The sequence below is a fragment of the Poromitra crassiceps genome (assembly GCF_964638095.1).
Source record: "Poromitra crassiceps genome assembly, chromosome: 11".
NCBI lineage: Eukaryota > Metazoa > Chordata > Actinopteri > Beryciformes > Melamphaidae > Poromitra > Poromitra crassiceps.
The window spans coordinates 38,203,567-38,225,783 of record NC_139643.1 but is presented as its reverse complement, the minus strand read 5'-3'; the positions used below and the strand labels follow the sequence as shown (position 1 = coordinate 38,225,783).

The 22,217-nt window shown below is 46.7% G+C and overlaps 1 protein-coding gene across 1 annotated transcript in view; it reads right to left on the bottom strand.

Moving 5' to 3' along the window:
• Positions 1-21,280, bottom strand: part of fhod3a (formin homology 2 domain containing 3a) — a gene marked incomplete at its 5' end in the record, with an annotated part of 75,740 nt that extends 54,460 nt beyond the window's left edge. The window contains 3 exons of the mRNA XM_083645592.1: positions 8,018-8,085; positions 12,524-12,636; positions 21,116-21,280. Coding sequence (XP_083501718.1) covers positions 8,018-8,085; positions 12,524-12,636; positions 21,116-21,280 — 346 coding nt within the window. The remainder of the gene's footprint in view (positions 1-8,017; positions 8,086-12,523; positions 12,637-21,115) is intronic.
• Positions 21,281-22,217: the final 937 nt, after the last annotated feature.

Sequence of the window (22,217 nt, the reverse complement as noted above, 5' to 3'; positions counted from 1 at the left end):
AGAGGGGAAACTCCACTGATCTTCTCATTCCTTCTCTCTCTCTCTCTGATGATGGAGTGATGAAAAGGAGGAGAGGGTGCCTTGTGTTCTCAATGCATTACGGCTGATTTCATGTAATGAGACGGCTGGGCCCAAAACACAAATACACACATGCACACGCCCGCGCGCGCCGCGCACACACACACACACACACACACACACACACACAAACCAGGATATCGTAGCTTAGCATCGATAACACAGAGTGAGTGACAGGTCTAAACTCGTCTGCGTGTTTAGGAAGAGCATGCAAGCAATTCATAAGCATAGCAAGACGTACTTGCTCGCGCACACACACAGAAACACATACACACAGACACACGCAGACACACACAGACACACACGCACACACACACAGATCATTTGGCTGACCTCCTTGAGCTAAATTCACAGGTGTTTCGTAGAACAAAGAGTGCATACGCTGAGAAGAGTAAATATAGATTTACAAAGCAGAGAGGGCAAGTCAGGTGAAGATAGAAATGCAGAAAGGTTAAAGAGGGATGGAGGGAGGGAGGGGGAGTTTCTGCCATATAAAAAATATGAAAGGAATGGGGAGATGCTGGAAACAAGATGGATGTAACAGGATGAGACAACTGGACAAAATGAATAACAGAGGAGCTGAAGGGGGGGAAAGAGGTCATTGTAATGTATAGAGCGTAACAGATATTACAAGGCAACTCATCCACAAAAGCCTCTAAAGTGTCTGGAGTTTTACGACTGTAGGCTACTGCCATGGCTATCCCATATACACCCACCGCCATCCCCATTAACAAGCATTATCTCCCTCCCTGTCACCCCATGCCATTACCAGGCCTTATCTCCTACTGCGAGGGACACACACAGACACACTAAACCACTGTTACCACCAGCTGTAGCCGTCTCTCTCTCTCTCTCTCTCTCTCTCTCTCTCTCTCTGTCTGCAAGATCACAAGGCCAGACCGCTACTGCCGCTGGGCCCCCACTGTGCTACAGCTACACAGAGCCAAAGACTATTTAAGAGACTTTTTGATGCCAGTCTCACACTGGCTGTCATCAAATCCTGCTGATCAAAATCTGTATCTAATCTATATCCATCACAATGTAGAGAGAAGAGAGGGAAGAGAAGAACCCCTTGCTAATTTGTTATGCAACAGCGCGCGGCTGGCGAAAATCTAAGCGAGTTAACCTATACCTCCTCCTCGACCTCTGACCCCGGCCCCTCCCTCACAATGCTGCAGGCAGGGGGTCGTTAGAGGCCGATAATTGGGGCGCAGAAATCCAACAGTATAGAAGCCAAATATATGTCTCCTGCTGTACCTGTCACATAGCATCCCCCCCCACCTCCATATGATGCCTTATTAATGACAGCAGATCCTTTCTGACCCTGGGGAATTGAGGCTGTTTGGGGAAAGAGAAGCTTTGGGATTGTGCGAATTAATGTCCTGAAGTCCATCTTGTTCCCAAATTGACCCCAGTTTTGGAACATTTGACGAGTGTGAAAATTGCATTGCGTTCTGCGCCCGGGCGCGCAACGGGGAACCGTGACAGGATCCACTTGAAAAGGTGGTCTGCATGGGGAGCGCTTTGGCGTGCCCCGGGCACGGAACACTTGAGAGTGTGAAAGCCAACCGTTCCGAACCACATAGACAACAAACGGGTGAGGATAAACTCCAGGCATAGTAGATGATGCAAGTGCACTCTGTTCCGTTTCCGAGCACGGAAGAAATGTTGTAATGTGAAAGCTGACCAGCGGGGGAGAGGGGAGGGGGGGCAATCGTGGCCGAGTGCGGAACGGAACGGAACGAAAGCAATCGTTCCCAGTGAGAAGCAGCCTAAATCATCTATAAAGATGGAAACAGTCAGTGCAGAAACAGCATCCGGTACATTTCCATCTTATAATAATGCAGTTGTTTCATTCATTTAGGAGGTGAAACGTGATCTCAATTTGTGCATATGACACCCTTTTTACACCGAGGTCCAACCAGGGTGATACGCAGGTTGCTCTTTGAGTTTAGAACCGGCTAAACCGCGTTGCTCGACTCGGCGTGGCGACCCACCTCGAGAGGTATGTCGGACATGCGCGGGACAAGGGTTCATTTCAGTTTGAATGGCACTACCCAGGTTGCGAACACCCGGGACGGGACAAACACATCTGCACTGTGGATGTTGATGTTGATGATGTCAATGGTGATGCTGCAGGGCTAGTGTAACTGAATGACTGTGAGTCCTCGTAAGTCCCGAGTGGTAGTGAGGCGGTTGGTTCTCTAGTATAAAGGCCCGTTAATCAGCTCCGCCAAGGAAGCGTTGGCTCTCTTTGCATAGTGGTTAGCATGTGCACTTTGGAAGCGGGAGGTCGGCGGTTCGAATCCCACTCCACCCCGGGTCTATCCATTGTGATGGATAGATTAGATATAGGTATTATAGGCAAATACCTTCCCTATAATGTAGGTTGCTGCAAGTGGCGTCAACACAACGCAGGTTACACTGGGTCCATCAAGTACAATGTGGAATGTGATGTGTTGTAGCCCCGCCCCTTTCCAGCCTGCGTTCATTGTTATGCTTCTCTCCCGGGCTGACCCGGGCCCTGTCTGAAGCATGAGCAGAGATTAACCCCGTGTTGACTGACTTGGTGTGAATTGACAAAAGAAGGTTTGAACATGGCTCAAGTAACGTTGGCCTGACCCTGGTCACTGGTCTGAAAGTGGTATAGTCTGATAAGATGGGTAATAAATACCTTGCCTATAATGTACGCAGCTTTAAGCAAAATGTCTAATAGTGACACACTATACAATGTAAGGTAAACAAGATGCCCTGTTCCCATCCATTGCCCATTCATATCAATTTCATACTGTATTCACTCTCCCAATTCCTCTTTCCTCCTCAACCAATCTTGTCTCTCTTATGCTGCCAACCAACCTGCTTCAGTAATGTGCTGCCTTCCTCACGTGTTTCTGTGCTGTCAACACTTTCTAAAGATAAGACCCCCCCACACACACACACAGACATGCACACACACACACACACACACACACACACACACACACACACACACACACACACACACACACACACACACACACACATGCACACACACACACAGACATGCACACACACACACACACACACACACACACACACACACATGCGCGCGCACACACACACACACACACACACACACACACACACACACACACAAGCACGCACACACACACACACACACACACACCACCCCTCTCCACCCCGCAGCCTGCAACCAGTCTGCAGCAACCGACGGAGCTAAAATTAACCCTTAAGGAAGGGGCTCTGATTGGCAATCTGACCACACTACAGGCCACAGGATCGGCAGCAGACACTATGTACTGTGGACAGCAACACTAAAAAAGCAAATAAAAGAAAAGGGTGAGAGAGAGAGAGAGAGAGAGAGAGAGAGACAGTGAGAGAGAGAGAGAGAGAGAGAGAGAGACAGAGACAGTGAGAGAGAGAGAGAGAGACAGAGAGAGAGAGAGACAGAGAGAGAGACAGAGACAGTGAGAGAGAGAGAGAGAGAGAGAGAGAGAGAGAGAGAGAGAGAGAGAGAGACAGAGACAGTGAGAGAGAGAGAGAGAGAGAGAGAGAGAGACAGAGAGAGAGACAGAGACAGTGAGAGAGAGAGAGACAGAGACAGAGACAGAGAGACAGAGCTATAAAAGTAGATGGGAAAAGATGATAGGGCCGGGTAAAACCTTGTCTAAAATAAGCAAAAGCTAAGCACACTTTGAGGACAGTCAGTCGGTCCTTTCGGGGGGGAACATCCTGTCAAACTGAGCCCAATCTCTCGGGGGGGTCAGGTGCTGACTGCTGACAAGGGCTGGATCATTAAAAGTGCCACGAAGGTCTCCTCACTGCAGGCTCACTCGCCTGGAAGAGAACGCTTACACCAGCAGACAAAGTCTCCGCTTTGCTGACCGCGCCAATGTGTCCTTCTCTTTATATAAAAAAAGGGAAAAAAAACTCATTAACTCTCACACACACACACACACGCGCGCGCACACACACACACACACACACATGCGCGCACACACACACACACACACACACACACACACACACACACACACACACACACACACACACACACACACACACACACACACACACAGAGTACGTGCATCACAGAGCATGCTTAATCCCAAATTGGCAAGCAGGTGTTTAATTGGATCTTTCCGTTAGCAGTATTGTTAGTAGTATTGTTAGCAGTATTGTTAGCAGCAATGCCATGGATTGCGCACAGTGAGTGAAAGTTGTCTTTCTGATGCAGTTATTCAAACCGTTTCAACCACTGTGGGCTTTTAGAGAAGATCAATGAATGAAGACGGTTTGAATCCCTGGGATCTCCTTCACCTTTGACCTTACGACAGACAACCCCTCATCCTTGCCAATCAGAATTCGCTGATGAGACCTGCCAGTGGAAGATTAAGAAAAATCTATAAGGAAGGAAGTGATCCTTTATCCTTCCAATCACAAACATTTAGCGTCCATATGTCACGCTCAGGAACTGTGTATTGGGTCACGTAATCACTTCAATCCCAAAGCGATCCAGCCATACTTAAGAATGGGATGAGATGTTGACCAACTAGTTGTGTGAGCCAAAGATGCTTGATTCTACAAGCAATCAGATGCCTGTAAATCCTAGATTGTGACAGATTTTTTTCAGGGGCTTTTCTGACCACTATTCAGCCGATTTTAAGGTCAAGGCCCGGGACAGATTAGTGAGCGTTAAACGGGAATGAGCGGACAGCTGAATACGTGATGAAACAACAATGAGAGGAGGAGGAGGAAAGTTGTTAGTAGATGGGGCATCTGGGGGTAGTGTAGAGGCAAAAGCACTCTCCTACCACCGCGGAGACCCGGGTTCAATTCCCGGCAGCGGCACTTCCGGCTTGGTCGGACGTTCCTACAGACACAATTGGCCGCATCTGCGGGTGGGAAGCCGGTGCGGTTTGAGTCCTGGTTGTTGCACTAGTGCCTCTTCTGGTCGGCCGGGGCGCCTGCTCAGGATGGAGGGGGGAACTGGGGGGGAATAGCGTGATTCACCCACACGCTATGTCCTGCTGAAGAAACTCCTCGCTGTCAGGTGAAAAGAAGCAGCTGGCACATGTATCGGAGGAAGCATGTTCTAGTGTGGTGAGTAGATCTGTATAATGTATGGATCATGGTCACTCACTCGATGTATCTCCTTACATGTCTGTGGAATACTGTGGAATTGCAACCACCACCACTGCAGAACTCCGCTCTCTGCCCAACATCTGTGCCATGCTGAGCCAAATCTGGCTTGAGGTCAACATAATGAGTGAACTCTGTCATCAAGCCTGGGCACGGGTCCAAATTAAAGTTTCACCCTCGCCCTTGAAAAGGAAATGCATCTCATGGTGATGATACAGCCCTTTTTCCAATATGATGTTCTGTTCTAATAAGACGTTGTTGGATTTGTGCTGAAAGAGGGATGCAAATATAGCCCGGTTTTGGTTTTCTTCGGACCAAAACCAGCTATGGGAAGATCCCTCGTAAAAGCTTGTGAGTCTGTGTGTGTGTGTGTGTGTGTGTGTGTGTGTGTGTGTGTGTGCGTGCGTGCGTGCGTGCGTGCGTGCGTGCGTGTGTGTGTGTGTGCGTGCGCACGTGCGTGTGTATGTGCAGCAGGTGGCTGCAGACTGAGGCCAGTTCCTCTCATCCACTTAAGAGCAGAGCTCATCCATCTCAAACACCCCCCACCTGGGACTGCTCTATAGGAGACATGGAACACATCTCCATAGGAATATATCACTACTTTCTTCATCTCTAGCTTCTTTACAAAGATAAATATGATGATTTCAAATATGCACGCGTGCGCGCGTGTGTGTGTGTGTGAACTCCTTCACTCTTTAATACCCAAAGCCCCCCACCACCCCCCACCCTCATGACCTTTCACCCGTCTCTGATGCTCTCAGCCAATCCGAGGCACTGATTCTGGCATCCAGAATTAGAGCTACTATCACTGGCTGGGAGAATGTTGACCATGCAGACATGGCATGGAGGAAGAGAGGACAGAGGACAGAAGAAAGAAAGAAAGAAAGAAAGAAAGAAAGAAAGAAAGAAAGAAAGAAAGAAAGAAAGAAAGAAGAAGAAAGAAAGAAAGAAAGAGCAACATTACGGCATGATTTTGTAGGATAGAGAGAGGTTGAAGTGCAGAGAGATAATGATGAGAAAACAATGGGCCTTTTTCACAGCAGCCATTTTATGTCTAAAAGGCAGGCCAAAACATTAACGAGGGTATCCAACTTCCAATCCATTTAGGTGTTCCAGTAGTGGAGCCCTCATTAATGTTTTGGTTGCACCTGTGTTTACCCTGCCTAGAGTGTCACGGGAACGAGTCCTAAAACATGGAAATGTGTTAGCGTGGGTTCCCTTGTCTCAAAGTTAACAGGATTTTTGAATGGGTTTTTTGGTTAGATGCCTGAAATAAGGTCTGGTTAAGAAAAGTTTATGAAACTGCGACCTCTGTGTTCAGCAAGATCATAATTGTCAAAATGAACACCACTTTTATGATTTTTTTGAGGCGTTTTCTGGTGAACACGACTTCTGGCAATCGCATAATTATACGCTAAAAGTTGTATTAATTTGTTACGATTATTTTGCTGAAGAAAAACCTCTGAGTATCAGACACTTTTGTTAACCACAGACCAACCAAAAACTCATTCAAACTAGAGACAGGATAACATCAGCCACGACTCAATCTCTCCCTCAGCTCTCACTTTCTCCTTCCTCTTATCATGACATTATTCCCCTCTCTTCCCGCTATCTCTTGTTCTTCCTCATTCTCCATCATTTTGCAATAACCCCCGCCTCCTCCTCCTCCTCCTCCTCCTCCTCCTCCTCCTCCTCCTCCTCCTCCTCCTCCTCCTCCTCCTCCTCGAGATACACTGAGGCCATCGCCACTGTGATAGATTCACCACCCCCAATGGGAAGAGCCAAGGCACGCAGTGCACACACACCGTGCTTACACTCACTTCAGCCACACACACACACACACACACACACACACACACACACACACACACACACACACACACACACACACACACACACACACACACACACACACACAGACCTACCCTTCACCTTCCTCTCTCTCAAATCATGCCTGAAGCTCCCACCGCGCACGCTTAATGCAATTAATCACAAGAATCCCCATTCCCAAGCCCAGAGAAGTGGCGCTGTGCTGAGTGGGCAGAAAGCTCTCACGCCAGTTAAACCAGTTTCCTGCTGTGGGACGTCTCAGCGGGCTCACCGTCGAGTAGAGGGCATACCACTTAAGACTGTTCAAATCCGGCCAGGCATGAAATGATTACCGGTTTAGTACTAAACCGCAATTTATAAAGAAATTACGGTTAGTATTACCGTTTCAAAATGTAACGATTATTACCGTGTTACCGTGATTACAGCGCTGTGAAAGACACGGTAAAGTTGGCAACAGTCTCCCAGACGCAGGCCGACATGTGTCTGAGTTTACAATATAAAACTTGGTGAAATAATTTCAGTTAGTGTATCAGTACTTTTTGAAAATGTTCAGCACATTTTAACAATACCGCGTGGTCGTTTGTTGCATGTCCTCTCCTCTGACTATCTCTATCTCACTGTCAAATCAAGCATAAAATCCCCCCCGTCGGCTCCCAGGTGTCTTGCTTCAGAGTGGGAGGTCTCAGGTCTCATGGCCACGCCCCCACACGTACCATAAACATGTAAACCCCTGGACGCCCATTCTAACGTACTGTACACTATGTACTCAGGCTTCCTGATGTGTGTGTGTGTGTGTGTGTGTGTGTGTGTGTGTGTGTGTGTGTGTGTGTGTGTGTGTGTGTGTGTGTCTGTGTGTGTGTGTGTGTGTGTGTGTCTGTGTGTGTGTGTGTGTGTGTGTGTGTGTGTGTGTGTGTCCAGGGAGAAATGCATGTTAAACACATATGTAAACATGTCGTACAGCACTCACCGATGCAGGCATGCACACGGACGGTCAGCTGGGTCCGTAAAACAACACTGTGCTTCTTCCCTCTGGTTCTGTAGAGAGAGAGAGAGACACACACACACACACACACACACACACACACACACACACACACACACACACACACACACACACACACACACACACACACACACACACACACAGAGGGAGAGAGAGAGTTTGTATTAAATGTATGATAAAATTGGCAGTCAACTGAATTGTGGAGAACATGATATTATCATGATACTATGTGTCTCTACACTGCAAGAAGTGCTGTCATTTTTATCAGAGCAGCTGAATAAATCTGCCAATGTAGGTGAGATAATTACTGCCGATGAAGATCTACTTTTTTAAGGAATTTTCTTGAATCAAGTACCACTATCGTGATACTAGATCTGCTTTATTCTAACATGTTTGAAGATATTAACGCAAATCCTGAAACAAGTGAAGCTGCTGTGGAAACAAGCGGAAGAATCGCAACCTACTGGCAACGAACTGTGTTAATTAAGGAAATAATATTTTAAGACTGAATATGAGACTAGATGACTTGTTATGAACAAGTGGACATTTTCTGCGGCATAGAGGCGGTTGGCAAGTTGGGGAAGCTGAAAACAGAGTCAAACGGGGGCCTGCAATGGGCCTGGCTGTACCCTTATGCTGATACACATCTGAGCCTGGAGGACAGACAGCAGAACCACAGACACAACACACACACACACACACACACACACACACACACACACACACACACACACACACACACACACACACACACACACATACACACACACACACACACACACACACACACACACACACACACACACACACACACACACCTTCACATACCATGGTGCGAATGCGCACACACTCATACACAAGCATACTTCCTATTGGAAAACAAAATGAACACACGCTAACACGAAGGAAATAGCATGATGGTATTTTGACCACAAGAACTCTTTGGCGTGCCTGGTGAACACACACACGACTAAATCACGTCCTGTTTACCTCCATGTAATGATGTGTCATTGCACTAATTAATTGCATTCATGTCACACTAGCTACTGGATAATATCCAGCCTGAACGTTCACTCACTCCCTCTCCTAACCTTAGCCGTGATCCGCTACCCGCTAGGAGCTAATCGCTGACTTCCATCACTAACATACGTGCTGATAGCATCTCATCCAAGCAGAGAAAGGCAAGCAGCGGTCCGATAGCACACACCGCTGCAAAACACTCGCCATGCATAACATGTTGCAAGGATAACGCACACGCTCAGACACCCAAACAAGGCCGCAGCTGGCCTGCTATCCCTGTGTTCTGTGGCGTTATCAGCTCTGCTCGGAAACAGTGCACAATGTGCACACGCGTTGTTGAGATGCGGACGAAACTCTGTTTTTCTCCCATATTCATAGGTCTTATACCCTTCGACTGATAAGCTATAAGCCGCTTGTCAGCACCAGTGGCTCCTGCATTACATTACTGGCTTTCCTGGTGGAGCTTAAGCAGGTATGGCCTAGGATACTCCTTGGATGGGAGAGTTGGCAGTGTTGGAGGACCAGTATGAGATCCTCTTCCCTCTGGTCTCATGAATAATCTCCCCAATGCCCCAGGGCAGAGACAGGGGGCTCTGTCCCGTGAGTGAGCCCCATCCTTCGGATGAGACGTTGAACCGAGGTCCTGACTCTCTGTGGTCTGGTCAATAAAGATCCCATTCATGCAATCCCCAAAAAACTGGTTTGTTTTAGGATTAGTGCCTTGGCTAATAACAGAAATAGCGACAGCACACAGTAGCCTAGAATCACACAATAGAGAGATAGACACCTATTTCAAAATTCACACCCACTAACATGAACTGTGCCTTTAAAGGAACACTCCGCCCATTTTCAACCAGCTTTGTATCATTAGAACATCAGTAGTATATCAGAAAACTGTAAACGGTTTTGAAGTCTGTCATTTAATTTGACAGTTATTGACTGTTAAAGTGTGGACCAGTCACTGGTCCACACTAACTCAAATTAATAACTCATCAACTCAAATCAACTCTCAATCACTGTCAAACTATTCATCATTCATCTAGTTTGACAGTGATTGAGAGTTGATTTGAGTTAATGAGTTATTCATTTGAGTTAGTGTGGACCAGTGATGCCACTGGTCCACGCTTTAACACTCAATAACTGTCAAATTAAATGACAGACTTCAAAACAGTTTACAGTTTTCTGATATACTACTGATGTTCTAATGATACAAAGCTGGTTGAAAATGGGCGGAGTGTTCCTTTAAGACTCTAAAGCGGCTGGCTGTCACACAGACTCTAAAGCACAAGTAAAATGTGGTGTGGGGCTGAGATATTGAGTGTGATTAGTTGATTCCTCTCTGACAGACACTATATAAACAGCACTCATCCGGCATGGGAGGACAGGCTTAGAAGTATCCTCAGCCTTTGTGCTCTCCTTCCCCGCCCCCGCCCCCCACCAGAGCAATCTAGTAAGAGAGTGGCGCCAGCGGAGGTCCAAAATGTGTGACTCATGTAGCCAACGAATAAAGCTGATAATGTACAATTTGATTCTTTAAACGTCTGACCCTTTCAAAGTACATCACAAACGGTCCATTTTGCTGCAACTCGACAGCATTGCTTAATCCAGAACCTTACTTCCTGGAACTTTTGGGAGGTAAAAACTGGTCCATTGGAGCAAATGGAGATGAGAGAGAGAGAGGCTCTGCCTTAAACCAACCCAATGTGTGCAGTTCCATTTCCTACTTTAATTATGACCTTGGTGAGAGCCTCCGTTTGATAGGATGACAGAGAGGCCTGTCCAATCCAACCAGTTTGCCAAGATCTCCTCGACTTCAAACACACACACAGACAGACACGCCCCCTTAATTCACCTGTCCATCATCATCTGTCACATGGGTTACCAGTCGCACAACAAGGAGGGACACAAACACACAAACGCACACATGGAACGCGTACAGCAGGCTATACACTCACACCCGGGCCTATACGTCTGCCATCACCTGTCACTCACACCCGGGTCAATGTGTCTGCACACCCCCCTAAAGACTCAAACATGTCACCATGCCAAAAAGCAAACACACGCTCAGTCATCTGCAGCCAGTTAGAGTGACGGCTCTTTCTCTGTGCTCTATGTGACAGTGTGTGTAGGCCTATCTAGAGGCCTTTCAGGTGACACAATACAGCCTTCTGGAGCTTCACAAAATGGACAACAATGGCTGAGAAAGCTCATTGAATTTCAGCCTTCTCAACAGTGAATATTCTTGGTGTTTTGAACTGGGGGGAACTTCTCGTTTCAACACCGATATAGCATTTTGTGTTTAGATATTATGCTATCTTGTTTGTCACCTGCTAACCGTAGCACCTGCATCTAACCAACGCTGTCTTGTCATCCGATTAGCCTACACAATAGCTAGTATTATGTGGCTGGTGATAGCCCAGCAACATTAACAACAACAACAACATTAACATTAGCTGTTTTGCTCATTTAGGTTGCTGGTTAGTTAGCTAGCTAGTTAACGTTACAGCTTGTCTCGCTATAACGTTATTGCTAGCGCTAAAGCCAGCCCTTAGCTTACTCACCATAACATGAATTTAGATGCAAATCTAATTTGTTTTTGTACCAGGCACAGACGACAGGCTACTGTTTCCACACCAACAATGTGTATGTATCAGATGTCTCCCTCTTTGAAACCCAGTGGACCCCCAAGATGGCGGCAGCCCTGGTTGCTGGGAGATTTCTGACGCAACGAAAGCCTTCACAACAATACTGTTACAAAGTGATCACGTTCACTTTCCCGGCGTAGCCTACAAGGAAAGAGGAGAAAGAAAAAGAGGGTGAGAGAGAGAGAGATTGAGAGAGAGAGAGAGAGAGAGAGAGGGAGAGAGAGAGAGAGAGAGAGAGAGAGAGAGAGAGAGACCATAGCTTTGTGATGCTGTGGAAGGAAGTGCACATCTGTCCCGCTTTCCAGTGTGCTTCAGACTTTCCGTGAACTTGTCCTTCCAAGAAATCCATATCCAGCCTGTGAGTCTTCCCTTTTGAGCGGAATGAAGAAAGTCAGAATGTAGGGAGGGCAAACGTCTCATCGCTTTGTCTCAGATGATTACAGTTGTTTTCACCGTTATGAGTAAGACTGCGTGTGCCTGTGTGAGACACAGTGGGGTTATTGCAGGAGGTCTATAGTATATGAATGTGAGGCAGTCTGTCTCACCCTGTGTAGACTGTGTGTGTGTGTGTGTGTGTGTGTGTGTGTGAGACACAGTGGGGTTATTGCAGGAGGTCTATAGTATATGAATGTGAGGCAGTCTAACCCTGTGTAGACTGAGTGTGTGAGACACAGTGGAGTTATTGCAGGAGGTCTATAGTATATGAATGTGAGGCAGTCTAACCCTGTGTAGACTGTGTGTGTGAGACACAGTGGGGTTATTGCAGGAGGTCTATAGTATATGAATGTGAGGCAGTCTGTCTCACCCTGTGTCATCAACCTGCTGAAAGCCCTCCAGCTCGTCCCTCTGCTCGGCCAGAGAGGACTCCAGATCCAGATAGGTGCCATTGTGGGACAGCTGCAGCGTACAGTCATCAAGCTATGGAGAGGAAGACAGACATACTGTATGTTAAACCTTTTTAAAGTAATGTAGGAGCTTGTTTGAATGGAACTGAGCTTAGCTGAGCTGAGCTGAACTGCATGGAATACAACTACAGCTGCAACTCTTAATCGATTAGTTACAACTAGGCCTATTAAATTACCCGCCGACTATTTTGATAACCAATTAATCTCAAGAAAAAGTTTAAATTCTCTGATTCTTCCAGCTTCTTAAATGTGAATATTTTCTAGTTTCTTTACTCATCTAGTAAACTATCTTTGAGTTGTGTGGACAAAACGATATTTTTAGGACGTCATCTTGGACTCTGGGAAACACTGATTGACATTTTCACCATTTCCTGCCATTTTATAGACCAAAAAACTAAACGGTTAATCGAGAAAAGAACACAAAAACAACCTAACCCTAACCCTAAATAAAACTGATCTAAATCAAAGTGTGTTGGACTGAATTGAACTAAAAGTAATTGAATCGAACTGAAGAAGAATTATGCTTGAGGAAAACTGGCCCGCACCACTCTCCCATGCCACCCTGCACTTGGAGGTGCAGGGTGGCATGTGAAATACTCTAGCTGCACTACACACACACACACACACACACACACACACACACACACACACACACACACACACACACACACACCATACACACACACACACACACACACACACACACACACAGAGGCACGCACGCACGCGCACACACACACACACCAAGTATCCAGGCCGGGGTGTGTGATGTACATAAACCACCCACAGGAATGACACGGGTCCCTGAGCCCACACGTTTTTTATGCTCCCTCACTTTTCTTCTGCGTCTGTTTCACACCCTTATTTAAAACCATTTGAGCCTATAAAATAAAGCCAGTTAACGGGGGCGGGTACGAAGGAGAGTGCATACAGTGCTATGTGAAGTGAGAGAGAGAGAGAGAGAGAGAGTCTGTTTTCAGCATTACAAAGCTGTTAAGGGAATTAACTAGTAGAGAGATGTAGCAATAAAGCCTGCAGAACATGAACCCCAAACCAGAGGGAAAAGATGGAGAGAGAGAGAGAGAGAGAGAGAGAGAGAGAGAGAGAGAGAGAGAGAGAGAGAGGGGCGTCACTTTTGGCTTATACAGCGCATTTAAGTGCCAGTTTGGGGAAATTTGACATGTTAATGATGTGGACATTTATGTATGCATTCACACGAGTTTGCATGTGTGTATGAGATTTTAAAAATAGGTATTTATTTATTTATTTTATTATTTTCACAATCTAGTTTAAAATGTTTTTTTCAATTTACGAGAGCGCTTTTTCTTTTTAACACCTTCAATATCGTTGTCGATGACCTGCACGGTTCAGCAGTGAAAGATTTGTGTCGGTTTTCGGTATGCAATGCGTATTGAACCTATAGGGCCTCGGTACAGTACCTGAACGGTTCGGTACGAACACGCGTATATATACACCCCTAATGGTATATACACATGCGGGTGCTGCTTTTCTCCATAACACCTCTCACCGTTCAAAATCGTGCCGCTCTTTTTTGCCATGCGTGATCGATCGCATGCTCTCTGGGTAACACTGACTGTGGAAAGCTCCACGTCAGATTTGACCAGCGCCAGCGCCAGTGTGCCGTGTAATGAGAAACCCTGCTGAGGTCCAGTCCAGGTGCAGCGCTAATATATCTGAACACCGTTGGCATTGATGTTTTACGAGTACGCTCACAAGTAGCAGGTGCAGGGAGCCGTCCAAGGGACAACTCATAAAGAAATGACACACAGTACAACCAGATATGATCTTTGCAAGCCATTGTTTGTTACAGCTGCTGATCTATCAATAGGTGAATGAGATCAGAGTCATTGCGTTGGCATTCGCATTTTGGTGCCTCTCTTCCGCTCTCAGTCGTCTGGGGTTTAACCTGACCTGGCCCCCTGGTGGTGTGCTGCCAAACTGCCCCCTGGCAGGCTAGTCCGGCTGCATGACGACACTCTCTGACCAGTAGAGACTGCAGATCACAGGACCTACTGCCTCTCTCTCTCCCTCTCTCTCTCTCTCTCTCTCTCTCTCTCTCTCTCTCTCTCCCTCTCTCTCTCTCTCTCTCTCCCTCTCTCTCTCCCTCCCTCTCTCGGAAACAGAGAGACGGACTGACGGATGGACTCACAGCCTAAATATAACCTTGCTATATTTACTCTGCTGGGAGGCAGCATGCACACAGGAGCTGAAGGGTGGGTGTGTCAGTCAGCAAGGGGCTGAAGACGTACCAGGGGGGCACAACACAGCCATGGCCAAGGAGATAGAAAGGACTGGAGAACACTTCGTCTGTGTTGCCCCAGACACACCAAGCCGACAGTGGTTCTGAAGCTCTTTCACGTAAAGGACCCTAAACTGACACAAAGTTGACCGCGGACCCCCATTTGATCAGGTTTTGTCCCAGGTTCGCCCCACCTGATAAGATTTTTGCTTTTAGATGTTTTATTACAGAAAGCGTATGGAACCCGTGACCAGAATAGTCATACATTCTGTCATTGTGTTATTTATGGATGGAATTATAGTGAAAATAAACCCCTTCAAAGAGGACCCCTGGGGATCCCCGGACCCCACTTTGAGAACCACTCTAAGCACTTGGTGCCAATAGGGCAAAAATGTTGAGATTTGATCTGGGAGAGGGTGTGTGTGTGTGCGTGTGCGTGTGTGTGTGTGCGTGCGTGCGTGCGTGCGTGTGTGTGTGCGTGCGTGCGTGTGTGCGTGCGTGCGTGCGTGCATGTGTGTATGTGTGTGTGTGGAGGTGGGTGAGGTGGGGGTAACCGTACCCTGCCCCACTGCCCTAGTTCTTAAGAAGGAAGAAGACCAAACACGTCTTTTGCCCGATCGGTCACAGCGTTATTCAGCTCCTTTATCCCGCTAATATTCTCTTTGAAAATGCCCCATACTGTTTGGCACATGTCCCAAGTGAGAGCCCACCCCCCCATCTCCCCAACTGCCCCGTTTCTTTCTTTCTTTCTTTCGCTACGCTAGCCTCATCCACACATGACTCAATCACACAAAATAGTGCTTGGACAGCGAGAACTGAGCCCTCGACCACTTTGGTAACACAATCTCTTCACAGCGCAGCCTTCCAAAGCGTGTCTCTTTCCTAAAACACTTGGTTGGGAGTAATAGGAGTAATAACATAACAAAACACATCATGCTGGACGAAGCCGGGCGAGCGGCGGGCTACAGAAAAGAACCGCAGGCCCTTCGCACTGGAGGCTCCAGGGCCGGGGCGAGGGAAACACTTAGTGGCTAGTATACTTTACACTCATTTCATCAAATTCTCCCAGAAGGGCCGGGGAGAGAAGAGGGGGGGGGGGGGGGGGGGCGAGGGAGTAATTACTTCCATGTTAAATCAACAGCGAGCCTGCTGGCGATCACGGTGGGTCGATTGTTAACGACGGCGGCCTTACGTAACTGAGACGATGACTTTTTAAGAACTTTTTCTTTTCTTTTTTTTCAGAATCAGAACCCGCAGAGGTCCGGGCTCTTTGAAGAGGGCAGAGGGTGTGTTCCGCGCGGCTATTAACTCTCTGGATGTTGCTTTAATGGAAAACACTTTGGTAATGAAATAAAAGTTGCGCTCTGTGAAGTCTGCGCTTTGTTGCTCTTGAAGGGAAATGGGGACTTCTCTCCGCAACACTGCAGCCGTTTGACTGATTGCGAAGCTTCTGCAATGAGCTGAACATCTAGTCTATCTTCCTCTGGCTAACTTAACTCCATGATCTTTTACGTTTGTGCGTTTTAGCCATGATGCTCTTAGGGAAAGCAAATTACAATGGGTGCATCAACACAATAAGTTGAATTTCTTTTCTTTCCTAAGGTCAAGGGTTAACTGTAGAAAGGCATGTAAGAAAAACTCCTGTGAACATCTAATGATCGTGTATTTCATTTTTATAGTAGATGTGTTAAACACATGAGCAACTGTCATAGCCAGATAAAACCATCGTGATCACATGAACTCAGTCTGATCAGTCTGGACTTCCACCTGCCCCCAGCGATTTCCAGATGTTAGAATGTAAATAGAAGCAATAGACAAGAACTGCGTCACGTCATCAAGCGTCCAGCACAAAGGCCACTGCCCCTTTTATGGGGAAACCCACCATAGGAAAAGAAGCCGAAAACACACAAACAAACTACCGGTATTTAAAATAGTTTAATTTGATATAAATATGCCGAAGAGGTGCTGTGTTGTTGGTTTCACTAACTAAAGATCTACGATGCTTTTTTTTATAGAGTAGAGGTGACACCATCAATGTGGATGATGCATGTAACCTGGTGTAAACTCACCAGTGGGCTGGATACAGCGTTCATAAGACAAGTACTATTGTCGATGTATCTTGCACATTCTATGGCCGGCCGAGTTGAAATATATTGTCATGTCATGGTGTCTTTGGGTCATTTATAAACAAAATGAATTCTGTTCTTTTTCTATAGATTTTTTTTTTATACATGCTGTTTTGCATTGAAGTCAACGGCGAGTAGCTTGTGTTTCCCCCCTAAAAGGGGCGCGGCCTTCACATTTTGCAAAGTACCCGGATGTGCCGGTCTGGCCTATGAGCGATAACGCTAACGTCACAGTAGTAGAGTAAACATGGCCGTAAGTGTAGTTATTGCATAAATAGACTAAATAACAAGAATAAGAGTATGTAATGCACCAGCAGAGTTTCTCCTGCGTGCCTGTGTGTGTGTGTGTGTGTGTGTGTGTGTGCGCGTGCGTGTGTGCCCGTGTGTGTGTGTGTGTGTATGTGTGTGTGTGTGTGTGTGTGTATGTGTGTGTGTGTGTGCGTGCGTGCGTGTGTGTGTGTGTGTGTGTGTGTGTGTGTGTGTGTGTGCTTGCGTGTGTGTGTGTTTGAGTCTATGAATCTGTCCATGGACAGAGAGGTAGAAGAGGAGATGGAGGAAGAGGTCAGGAAAACCGCAGCAGCCAAAGTGAGCAGAACAAAGTGTCGGAGGGCTCCAGGCTCTGGCCACAGGAATTCGGGGACAAGTGACCCTATACTTTACATCCAGCCCGGGCCAGCCAATCAGAGAGCTCTGAGCTCTCCCATCACAACATAATCATACAGTGGGCTCCAGCTTTTCTGAGAGCAGAGGAGGGAGAGGAGAGAGCAAGGACGAAAAGACAGAGAGAGGAGGCCTAACTCTGATAGGACAGTTCAGGCCCGGTTCTACGGGGTGCAGGACCTAAAGTGAAGAACCTGCTATCATATGAAACCAGAAGACCGAAGGCATCCACTGGTACTGTACCAACCAGGTCATGGTAGCTTGTCGGGAAGCGGGCTGAATAAAATTAAGGAATAAAGTTAACGCTTAAAAGTTAGCTTGCAAAAACCATGCAGTGATTTTTGCATATCTGGGGTGCCTAAACAGTCTTGGAATTACATCAATTGGGTATGACTAGTGTCCTCTAGGGAGAGAGTGGCGTCAGCGGAGGACCAAAATGCAAGACTCATTAGCCAAGGAACAGCCAGGAAAGGGTCTCGCGCTACGTTTGCATTAGGGCTGCAACTAACGATTATTTTCATAATCGATTAATCTGTCGATTCTTTTCTCGATTAATCGATTAGTTGTTTGGTCTATAAAATGACAGAAAATGGTGGCAAATGACGATCAGTGTTTACCAAAGCCCAAGATGACGCCCGCAAATGTCTTGTTTTGTCCACAACTCAAAGATAATATCAGTTTACTGTCATACAGGAGTAAAGAAACCAGAAAATATTCACATTTACGAAGCTGGAATCAGAGTATTTAGACCTTTTCTCTTAAAATTGTACTCAAAACGATGAATCGATTATCAAAATAGTTGTCGATTAATTTTCTGTCGATCGACTAATCGATTAATCGATTAATCGTTGCAGCTCTAGTTTGCATGCTAAAATAAAGCTGATAATGTACAATTTGATTCAAGGGGGAGAAAACCCTTTCAGAGTACAACACAAACTGTCCATTTTGCCACAACTCGACAGTGCTGCTTAATCCAGGACCTTACTTCCTGGAACTCTCGAGAGTAAAAAACTGCTCCATTGGAGTGAATGGAGATGTCGGGACTCTTCTATCTACATGGCTCTGGGTATGACTGGAAACCTGAGACTCTTGTGGATTCAATGCGCCCAATTGTGTTCGTGTGTGATGACCTTAGTCCCCATAGTAACGGACGGTAGCCATTTCTTTGTAGTGAAACCATTTTTCAAAAACTTGACCTCATCTGTTCATCGGGGACCGCGCTCGGCCCATAATACTCGGTGTATTACACTATTTCTCATTGCTGTTGCCAGCCCGCACTGTCGCTACTACTGCTAGTGCACCCACACACACTCAATTCAGACGCGCCCCAATTCATTTTGTGCTGGAGCCGAGTGTGGACAGGCTGGCCTTCATGAAGAAAGTGAGATTGAGAAATGGCTGGGAAAGCTTTCGCGAGCTGCAAAAGCTGCACTGACAGTTTCCATCTCCTGACTGACAGACCCGCTCCACATCATATTCCAAGCCTTTTTTCCAGCATGGGCTCTTCAGTGTCAGGACGTCCTGACAACAGTTCAATTTGATCCCTATAATCTAAGTGCAATATTCACTGCCTCCTGCTGATGGGAACAAAATTACAAACGCCAGCACGCGGGCTCTGCCATCTGTCCGTGCATAGGTTATAATCATAAGCTTGTCTGTGCTGCGGGCCATTTTTCATTTGTTTTGTGGCTTTTAAAGATGGTGACGGCGAAAGAGCTACTGGTCTGGAAAACCACTCCGCTGTTGAACACATTGGTTGCCTGTCAGAGCGGTGTGCCAGCAGTCTTTCTCTCTCTCTCTCTCTCTCTCTCACATCCTTTCTATCTCTGTCTGTCTCTCTCTCTCTCTCTCTCTCTCACTCTCTCTTTCTCTCTCTGTCTGTCTCTCTCTCACTACCTCTCTCTCTGTCTCTCTCACTCACTCACTCACTCTCTCTCTCTTTCTCTCTGTCTGTCTCTCTGTCTCTCTCTCTCTCACTCTGTCTCTCTCACTCTCTCTTTCTTGCTGTCTGTCTCGCTCACTCTCTCTGTCTCTCTCACTCTCTCTCTCCGTCTCTCTCACTCTCTCTCTCTCTCACCCTTTCACCAGTTCAGTCTGCTTTATTGGCATGAATGCCAGGCGAACAGGTGAGCGGTTTTGCCAAAGCCTCTACATATAATTAAATAATTAATACAAAACAGACTCAGTTCTCAGCCTCTCCACGTTCTCCAAGTCTGGGAGCCGAGACTAAATACAAAATAAAAACAACTTTTCTTGTTGGCATCGGTCTGCGGTTGGCATGTGTGAGTCAGTATTTCCTTTCTACTTGCTCTAGAAAGTGCCCTCTCTCTCTCTCTCTCTCTCTCTCACACACACACGCGCACGCACGCACGCACGTGTGCGCACACACACACACACACACACACACACACACACACACACACACACACACACACACCGAGTCTCACAAGCTGAACCATTGCCACCCATTTGATCACTAGTGATTCAGATTCTTCAGTGGCCTCCTGAGCCTTATGCCTGTCACTTGCAGATGAATGACTCAGGATATATCTGGTTGCACTAATGCGTTTGCAGCCACCTGTCACTGTGACATGAAAAGCAGAGGGCAGCACCTACGTCAAGCAGTAAGTCAGACCTATATGCACTTCAATCATAGAAACAATACCACTGATATGGTGACAATTAATTGATCATCATAGGGATACTGAGGTCAAAGGTCACTGGAGCTGGTAGGGATTCAGTGTCTTGCTCAAGGGCACTTCAGCAGGGTGGATACTTGCATCAAATAAGAGCATTTCCTCTCAAACTTGAAGAAAGCCCCAACACTAAGTTTTGTGGCCAACATTTGCAAACTTGTTTCTCTCCTCAGGAGAACCAATCAGTTCGCGCCTGCATCTGGTCTCAAAATAGCTTCTGAGTGGTGGGGCATGGAAGGGTATTTGCAATGGCTTCAAGTGAAAGTCATAGCAATATAAACATATATAGTCCTGTATTATATATAACAGTATTCCTAAGACTGTGTAGTCAGTGAATCATTCTCTGACCTAATACTACTATAATGTTAATTTAATAGTGATGTATAGTGTGTTTGTCCTACTCTTAGTTTGTTTAATATCGTAGCATAAGTACCCCAGATAATAGCAAATAAGATGTACTGTCTGTAGCCTATATCATGTTTTGCTGTGATATATGAATTCACTCACACACAAAAAATATACAGTAATAATTTTGCACTGTGACCTCTTTGGATGGAGCCCCCCCCCCCCCCCCCTCTCACTCTCTCTCTCTCGTTTCTTTTTATCCCATTTAGCACTTTGAATTGCGTCTATTAAATATGCTTTACAAATAAACGTGCCTTGCTTTGATTTAGCAACAGGCCAGCTAGCTATGGTCCTACAGTATGTATTCCAGGATGACTGCACATTTAGAGGGTGACCCTACAGTACCTTGTGCGGAGCTCTGAGAAGCCGGTGGACGCCTGCTATCTGGTTGATGAGGGGTATATCCTCCCTGAAGGTGTACGACGGTGGTCTTGTCGGCTCCGGGAAATTTGTGCTGTTGAACGGATCGGTGTCGTCTAAAAACTGAACCCTGCAGACAAATGTGGCCATGGTGCATCCATGCAAGTGGCTCGGTCCGCCGAGGGGGGAACCCGGTTTGGTCGGCTAATAATTACACCAGCAATGAGTCCCTCCCGTCGCTGAGCGCTCCTCTCCTGGTAACGACAACAAAACAGCGGGTCGCCAAGTGCGCACAGACGCTCGCCACCGCAGCCTCTCCTCCGGACACTCCGGGACAGAGTAGAGAGGTGTATGCCGAGAAGATGGCACAATAAAGCGGTCAGTGTCCTGTGTCGCCTCGCTGGTTCGTGCTTTGCTTTGGTTGTGGTTACCCTGTGTTATTCTCGGAGAGGCAGGTGGCCGGTGATCAAGGGGAGGGAGGCGGACTCCAGCTTGGTGCCTGTCGGAGAGTGAGGATCAGCGCAGCTTGGGACAGCCGCACTGCTGTCTGTCTCAATGTGCCCCAGCAAATCCACCCCCCTCCCCTCCCCCTATCTATTTCCCCTGTGCCTCATCCCTCCCTCCAGCTCACTGTCCCCTGCTAGGCTTAGCAGTGGTTTCCACACGAGAAAGAACTGTGGTTGGCTAATCCTGTAGTATAGCATGTCAATGAGTGTAGCCTAATGTTGCATTAGAAGAATATATCACTGTAAATTAGGCCTATGTCTACACCGATAGAAACATGAAACATAATCAGATAGCCAGGAGGATAAGTGTGATAAAGTAACTTAAAATAATTACAGTAATTTGTGTAGTGCGCCCTTGCTATTAAATCACAATAAAACTTTAGAAAGTCGCAATAAACTCACAATTGAGTAGGTTACCAGAAACACTTGAGTCCCAATCAGATACTGTAGGCTATTAGTGCTAGGATTTGGCTGCAACGTGCAAGTGCAATGCAATCTAAAGAGAAGAGATGGCGACCTCATGTGGCATGCAGTTTGAAATGCAGTTGGTGTGCCAGGCAAATAAAGATCGTCTATCGAGA